Raw genomic sequence first — 8175 nt, 5'->3', positions numbered from 1 at the left:
ATATATATATATATATATATATATATATATATATATATATCAGTAAACATAGGCAATGCCAGAAACTATGATCTACCCATCATGTGCCTTTCATGTGTTATGATACTGCCAAGACTAACCTCATGAAGCAAGCCATGTTCTAATCCCAATACAAATTGCCTAAGATAATATTTCATTGTCCTTGATCCCCTCCCAAGGCATGTTCTCTATGGGATGGCCAGCCTTTCTGAGCATCACCCCAAACATTAAAGAAGAAGGAGCAATGAAAGAGGATTCTGGAATGCAAGACACCCCGTACAATGAGGTTAGATGCAAGTGATCTACTGCCATTGATGAGGTTTAAAAGTGCAGTGAATTGTGATTCTTATGTGCATTCAAAAGTCAGATAATGTAGTTCTGCATCATGACTTTAATAAACAAAGTAATGTTGAGGCTCAAATAAGATGGCGATTAATAAATATCAAGTTCCATGGATAAAGCACAATCTTCGTTGAAATTTTAAGCTGGGCCTGATTTATTTTACTCTGATGAATTCATCTGTAAGTAGTGAGCTCTTCCACACAATCTCTGTGCTCTGGTAAAATGTAGTAAGGATGCTATGGTTTTTATGAACTTGGCACAGCAGTTTCTTACACAAGTTTATTTATTTACAAATTTGGTTCAGAAAAGGGGCTCACATTCTCTGTGGGGAAGCTTTCTGATATGTAAGCTGGTCAGTTGTCATAAAAAGCAGTTTTCTAGCAGGAATCACATAATAACAATTCTGGTAAGTAAAACAGTTCCCTTCACCAAGAAATACAGTATTCCATAAGCTATTTTTTTTATGTCTTAATAGAGATGTGGAAAAAGATGAATTTTTATGAACTTTAGCTTTGTGCATACTGCATACGACTATGGTTAATTTAAAAAGATACTGCCAGAAATGTTCAAGCAATATTATAAACTTGCTTTAGAGATCATATGATTTCACATAGTTCGACATATTAATTAATCTACCACCACTCTGAAAGACATTGTATTAAGGGCAAAGGAAAAAAAAGACTAATCAGGCACAATCCCTGCTTTTGAAGAATTCAGAATTTTGGGAATAAAATCTTTCTTCAGTGTGAAAAGTAGCCCATTCCAAATACATATCCAATAACTGTAAAGTAAGGCATTGTATTTTTGTCATGAGAAGATGACAGTTTTCTTCATGAAAGTGGTTGTGATGGAGGTGACCAGGCCTCAGTAAAAGCTTTCTATATTTGATTCTAAATGTTGATATTAGATAGAACAAGGCATTGTAGCTTGCTTTTGCTACTCTGTGCGTTCTTCTTCTTCCACTCTTTCAACCCCCTAACACTAGCTAAGAGAGAACAGAAATACACAGAGGAAAGGAAAGAAACCCTTGAATAAAGTCAATGGTTGGAAAGAAGGCAATGTTATCATTAGACCACGTCCCACTGATTAGGGTGTCCCACTGATTAGGGTGTCAAGTTTCTTGGGGCGAGTTTGCTCTTTGTCGTCAGGATATCTAATTCCTTCTCGTTGTTGTTTCTTCTCTGTGCATGACAACCTAACAAACTGTGACAATCAACCAACAACCCACCCTGTCTCTCGGGGCACTAGAATTTATATACCCTCTAAAAAGTACCCAGAATTCCAAATGCCATACAATCACAGAAACTATCTGAGCTGGCAAAAATCACACCGCAGCCAAAGCACAAGGCAAATCATAGTCAACTGCTATGGACAATCTGAAGCAGCCCCCATGTCCCATACCTGGGATTAAAACAAAAACAAACAAAAAAATGATTTTAATAGTATTGCTGTGTTTTTGAATTCCAAAATTCTTACTTCAAGGTGTCACACAGGAAAGGAACATTCTAGTGTGTATAGCAGCACCATGGGAGACAGAAGAACGGTAGAAGACGGAAGCACTCTAAGAATGGGGAAAGAGAGGTAGAAAGCTGGAGCCACAGTCCAATAAACCACAAGGGCAGAGTGTTAAAAAGGGATTGTGACCACCAGTCTCAGTCTGGAGAGAAAAGATACTGTTATACAAACTAGACTTCCACAGAGGTTCGTGGGCATGGAGATTACATGAGTGGATCTATGTTTTAAAAGGAAATGTCACTTTAGAGCAGACATTGGAGAGAAATGCCTGTTTGCTAGAAAGCTACTCCAGGTCTAGGAGTAGAGGGCAGGGGTGGGAGCTAAGCATCACTAACAATAGCAGTGGAAAGAACTGAAAAGGTCTGAGCTAGTGTGCCTGCTTTATGGGTTAGGGGATGACGAGAAGAAGTGGGGGTACCCAACATGGCACTGGGCTGTGCTGTAACTGTCAGTAATAAAGATCAGGAGTCAAAAAATCACACTGTGAAAAGACTTAAGGCTGAGAGATAGTTTCAGAACCAATTTTCAGAAATGAGCCACATCTTTAAACGTATTTTTTTTAAAAAAATCCTTTTCTCTGGGAACCTTGCAGAACATCCTGGTGGAACAGCTGTATATGTGTGTGGAGTTCCTTTGGAAGTCTGAACGATACGAACTCATCGCTGATGTCAATAAGCCCATCATCGCTGTCTTTGAAAAGCAACGAGACTTCAAAGTATGTGATCTAAACTCCGAAATCCCACAAACCTTTTTTTTTTTACTTTAAGTTGACAAATGGCGTACAGCATTGAAACATAACGACCATCTCTCTTGCATGTCAGCATTTCTCTCACAAAGCCCTCTGGTTTTTGGTTTCAGAAATTATCAGATCTCTATTATGACATCCACCGGTCCTACCTGAAAGTGGCAGAGGTGGTGAATTCGGAGAAGCGATTGTTTGGTCGTTACTATAGAGTGGCATTTTATGGGCAGGTAAGTTTGTTAGAAGTAACGTGGCCTGACCGCTCCATTCACGTTGTCATCTTCCATTCTTTATAAGACATTTGATGACATGCACCAGTAGACTTGGGGGTGGGATTAGTCTGAACCTATATGGGTGTTTCTATGGATGTGACCATTTATCAGTTTGCCCATAGGATTGTACTAGGCACACATAGGTAGAGAAATCCATGAAACTTATTACAAGTTAAGCTAAAAAAGAGTGAGCTCTAACTTTTGGAAGTAGAAGAGGGTTCTTTTTAATTATTTTCTGCTTTGCATTTTATCCGAATATACCTAACAGGTTTATATGATAGATTAAAGTGAAATTGAATCAGACTTTAAGAAATAGCATCTACAACACTCTAAATTGACCACTATTTCCAACCATTGACTTTACAGTCTTGGAAGTGGTATCTCCTGTGTGTTTCAAAGTGGACCATCACAGGGCTATATTGTTTCCTAAGTCACAGGCCAAAGTTATTTTAAAGTGATCTCTCTCAGTGTACTGCGTCAGCAATGGATAAGGTTAAAGATATTAGCTAGCCATAGCATTGGCCTGAAGAAATGTGTTACACACTGATTATGAATAGCTCTGCATAGTGATACTTTAAATGGTATACACCCAGGAACATCATGGTCTCTTTTCCAAAAGACTGTGGCATTCTTCTGTCTCGGCAAAGTCTTTCTGACGTTTGTAGAGAGATGCACCAGTCTATTCTGTATTCACAGTGGCTCTCAGACTTCTCCCTCGCTTTCCTTTCCCTCACATGAGGCACGATTGCTCACAGTTTCTTCTTCTCCTTAGAATCTCTTAAGACTACAGATGGAGTCTGGTCCAGGGTTGTGATTACAGATACTTTCTTTCCCACTTAAGTCTTTAGCAACATTTTCCTCTGATCACTAAAAATAGCTTTAAGACTAATTTCTGATTCTACCTACCTGGAAAGAACCCATAAGTAGTTACCTCCATAATCAGTCTCATCCTACCTGGATTTTTCTCAGTTCTAAATAGCATCACAACTGCAGAGACAGAGAAACCTAGTATGAGAACAGTCTATAAGGAAAAGGTAATTATAGACATGTGGAAAGAGAATATAAAGAAGGTTAGCTAGCTTCAGTGTATCTGTTGAGGAAGAAGTAAGGGACTCTCAGATGAGAGGAGATGGTAATTGGGGAGAAATAAACAATGTGTGGCCTTGGCAAAACATTAGCAAGAAAAAAATAACAGGAAATCACACCAAGAACAGGATCGTGGTTTGAAAGACTGGAAGTAAAACTAAGGCTAACCTAGGAGCAGAACAATGGCCTGTAGGGGGCGCTTTGCAAACCAGGATATAATGGCAAATCTTTGGGTGATCTTGCCAATGAAAAAGAAATGAAGTTCCATTAACAGCCTGGTCATGCAAATCGGCAGCATGTGAGATGCGAGCTGGTGAATGCATGGAACGAGCTTTGCTGCCTACTGGTTTTTAATGCAGATGTTTGCTCTTTTCTTTCTTTGGTCTTGATTGTTCCAGGCTGTGGTAAGTTCATCTTCTCTGTGTCCCTTTGCATGCACTAACAATCCTCACACTTCCCTCCTTACAGCTTTACTGAACCTTACCACGTGTGTACAGATGGACATTTGGTATAAAGAGTGAGAGAACTGCTTTGATTTGTTTTGGAAGCATCTTTCATTTCTTGAGCTAAACCCTGTTTATTCCAGTCACCTGAATTACAAAAAAAAAAAAAAAAAAAGTATCATTTTATGTACATTATCTTCCTCCAAAAGAGTAGAGGATATAGTCTAGAAGCACAGAAAATGGATGTGAATATCACATATTTTAAATAGATGAAGAGTAGACTGGAGATTAGCTGCTTATTTAATCTGTCATGAATCAAACCTTATGGCAATGGTTTTCAACCTTCCTATCACTGTGACCCTTTAATACAGTTCTTCATGTTGTGATGACCTCCCAACCTTAAAATTACTTGCTACTTCATAGCTGTAATTTTGCTATTATGAATTGTATGCAAATATCTGATATGTTGGGTATCTGATATGTGAGACCCCTAAGGGGGTCGAGACCCACAGGTTGAGAACCAGTGCCTAAGGGTGTGAAAAGGGTCAGAAGTCAGAATAATGACTGTTTACAAAGACTTACAGTTCTTCCCAGATTCCTTTGCAAGGAATCCCTTGAGAGGCTGGGTTCTGTATTAGTAGATTCTGACCATTTTTCAAAGGTGATGGTAGCAATTCCAAACACCAAGAATCAAGGAGAACAAATGTTCACCCAACAGGCAAAGTCTTCAGAGATGCAGAAAGAGGTAAAGAAAGATCTAGAACACAATCAGAGAAGATATTAAACCATCTTTGAAGTTACCTGTCTTTAGCCATTATGTTAACCTACAAAAATGACGTCTTCATGTAGTCTGATATAATTATTGTCCATTAAGGTCCATAAGTAATATTCTCCCAAGATCCACACCATCACCATTTAGCTCTTTTTATCTGAACAATGCATACTTTTTTTTGTAATTCTTTAAACTCCTTCCCACCTCCGTGCCATATGAGTATTTTATACCTTCATTTACAAACTTGGACTCATGAGTCCTTAACTGACCTACTAGAAAAATACTCAGAAAACCATGTACTAAATAGACAGAGGGGGCCATTGGGGAATGCTGCTTTCAAATGACCTAACCTTGTTCTTTTCACAGATTTCTTTAAGACATGCTGGTGGTGCGTCTGATTTCTTTTGTAACACTGGCAGGACTATCAATTGCCTTTGGTTAAGAAAAATAAATCCAGTAAGAGCTTAAAAGAGGAAACATTTTGTTATTCTGTGCAGGCCTGATAATATTACCTAAGCATGGCCCTCCATAGGTTTCACCATCAGCTGCCTTTGAACAAGGAGAACCTGTGAAATTCATCCTGATAAGCTCTGCAAATTAGAGCTTTAAGGATCATTATGCAAATGATATTCAAATGCACACACCGGGGCGCCAACCAGCAAGTGTGAATTGCAGTATTCAACCAGAATAGACAGCTCCCATCCCTTCTCCTTGATGAGGAGAAGCAAACCAAAGTAGGCTTGCACATCTTCCTGAACCTGTGGAGAATGCAGGTTCAAGAGCTCAGAAAGGAACTACACGGTGCATGATTAGCATAATACCCATCCTCAAAAAAAAAAAAAAAACCTTATTTGAGATGGCATTTTATATTCCTCTAAAACACACCTTTCACATCCATATTGATTCATCACGAAATCATGTGAAACCGGTGATGTGAATATAACACAAAATAGGCTCTAGGTCTGTACAACCTCCTTTGAGGACACATTAGAGTCCTCTGTGGACAGGTGTTTTTATTTTATTGTACTGGCTCCTATATTTAACATTAACCAAGTTTGCAATGAGCCAGACAATAGCAAACAAATTGAAAACTCTTTCTTCACAGCAAGGGATTTTTTGTTTAAAAACATGCAAGGCTTGCATAGCTTGGAGTTTCTCACACAGCAGCTGGCATCACTGGCCACGGATCTAACAGCCTGCAGAAAGCATCCCTCCAAGTCCCCTCAAGGATCCACTGCCAGAGTTAGGAAATAGCAGTAGCAAACACTGCCTGTAATCAGTGAAACCCTCAGGAGCTGTCCTTTAGCAAGAATGCAAGCCAACAAATGCTGGCTGCATAGCTTCAAACATCAGCTACCCCTGGAATTAATTAGCTAAAAAAAACTTGGCAGGGAAGATTTATTCAGTGCATCAATGGTTCTAGATTGTATGGCTCTCAATCGTGCCTCCTTTGGTGTAGATGCATTTCAGAATGTAAATGAAAAAGAACTTGAAGGGAAGGGGTACATACATGTGTAAATAACATCTCCACTTTGGAATGTGATTGACTCTTTCAGCTCTTTGCCTGTATGAAAGTCACTGATCTATCTGCCCATCCATCTATCCATCCATCCATCCATCTATCATCTAATCTATCTATCTATCATCTATCTATCTATATCTCTCTCATATGTGTGTGAGAGTTTAAACATAACAATGAATTCCTATTTACCAAGAACAATTTCCCTGCCCTCTTGTGTCTTCCCATCTCAAGCCATTTAGCCTTCTACTAACATTTTCTGCACTGATTCTTCTTGGACTGCATTGTTTTATTTGTGAACTTCGGACCATTCTGCAGCAGGGACATGTATATTTGACATCCTAGTTCTGACCCAAGGGCACCTCAATATTGTGAAGGACTCATAAAGAAAAATCTAGCAGGAATCAATAATTTTATTTGTCATTTCATTGAAGTAGATTTTTATCCATATTTACTGCCTTGAGGTTTCACAGTCTGTCTGTGTTACCTCTACTGACCCCAGTTACTTGCTTAACTAGAATGTGCTGCTTCAGAAGGGAAGCATATTAAGGCAGAGACTGCATTATAAAATGCCTTTGGAAACAATCAAATCAGCTAGAGCAATGTACAGCCACATTTTCCACTGTCTGGAAATGCAGCCAACCTGGACACAAAACAAGTGGGAAACTGCCTCTTGGTTTGCATCACTCATACCCCGCTTGTAAATCATTGGCTCTGAGGGTATGTAGGAGAGGGAAGCTTTCTTTCATATCATGCCTTACAGCTCAGTGGCCTCTGCCCTCCTTGATGGGTTCCCTATCAAAAGGTAAGGATCCTTTCCAAACACTTCCACAGCTGCCATTAGTCTGACTCAAAAAAGTGTCATCCATAAACCCTGACAAATAACACAAAATCTTTAGTCAGCTACCCCTCTTTCTTCTAACTTCCATCTCAGAATTATCAGTAGGATACACTACACCTTACACACACACACACACACACACACACACACACAGAGTTTATGGAAACGGCTCAGTGTCAAAGTGCTTACTCTGCAAGCAAACTCAGATCCTCAGAACCAACATGAAAAACTAGGCAAGGCAACACATACCTTTAGAACCCCGACCTTAAGAGCAGAGACAGACAGATACCTGGAGCTCACTGACTGGACAGCCTAGCCTGGCCAAATCTATAAGCTTCAGGTTCCATAAGAAACCCTGTCTCAAAAACTAAAAGTTGAAATGCATCCACTGTGGGCCTTATATCTACACATACAGCACACATGCACGTGTGTGTATATGCACACATGCGTGCTCACACACACGGTCACTCACATACATAGCACCGAAAGAAAATTATAAGAGGAAAACGTTCTAAGAATTATTGTCTTTCCACCATTGCATACACTAGCAAGATTTTGCTGAAAGGACCCAAATATAGCTGTCTCTTGTGAGACGATGCCGGGGCCTAGCAAACACAGGAGTGGA

At 39.5% G+C, this 8175-nt stretch overlaps 1 protein-coding gene across 12 annotated transcripts in view; it reads left to right on the top strand.

The window, feature by feature from the left end:
• Positions 1 to 8175, top strand: part of Dock10 (dedicator of cytokinesis 10) — a 249389-nt gene that overhangs the window by 223608 nt on the left and 17606 nt on the right. For 7 of the 12 annotated variants that reach the window (XM_029474701.1, XM_029474693.1, XM_029474691.1 and 4 more), the window contains 4 exons: positions 198 to 304; positions 2468 to 2590; positions 2734 to 2847; positions 4374 to 4379. In XM_029474701.1, coding sequence (XP_029330561.1) covers positions 198 to 304; positions 2468 to 2590; positions 2734 to 2847; positions 4374 to 4379 — 350 coding nt within the window. The remainder of the gene's footprint in view (positions 1 to 197; positions 305 to 2467; positions 2591 to 2733; positions 2848 to 4373; positions 4380 to 8175) is intronic. The other 5 variants (XM_021165780.1, XM_029474682.1, XM_021165793.1 and 2 more) reach the window with 1 other exon arrangement.

This window comes from Mus caroli, chromosome 1 (genome assembly GCF_900094665.2).
Source record: "Mus caroli chromosome 1, CAROLI_EIJ_v1.1, whole genome shotgun sequence".
Lineage (NCBI taxonomy): Eukaryota > Metazoa > Chordata > Mammalia > Rodentia > Muridae > Mus > Mus caroli.
Note: the sequence above shows the minus strand (reverse complement) of the source record. Positions and strands in the feature narration are given on the sequence as shown.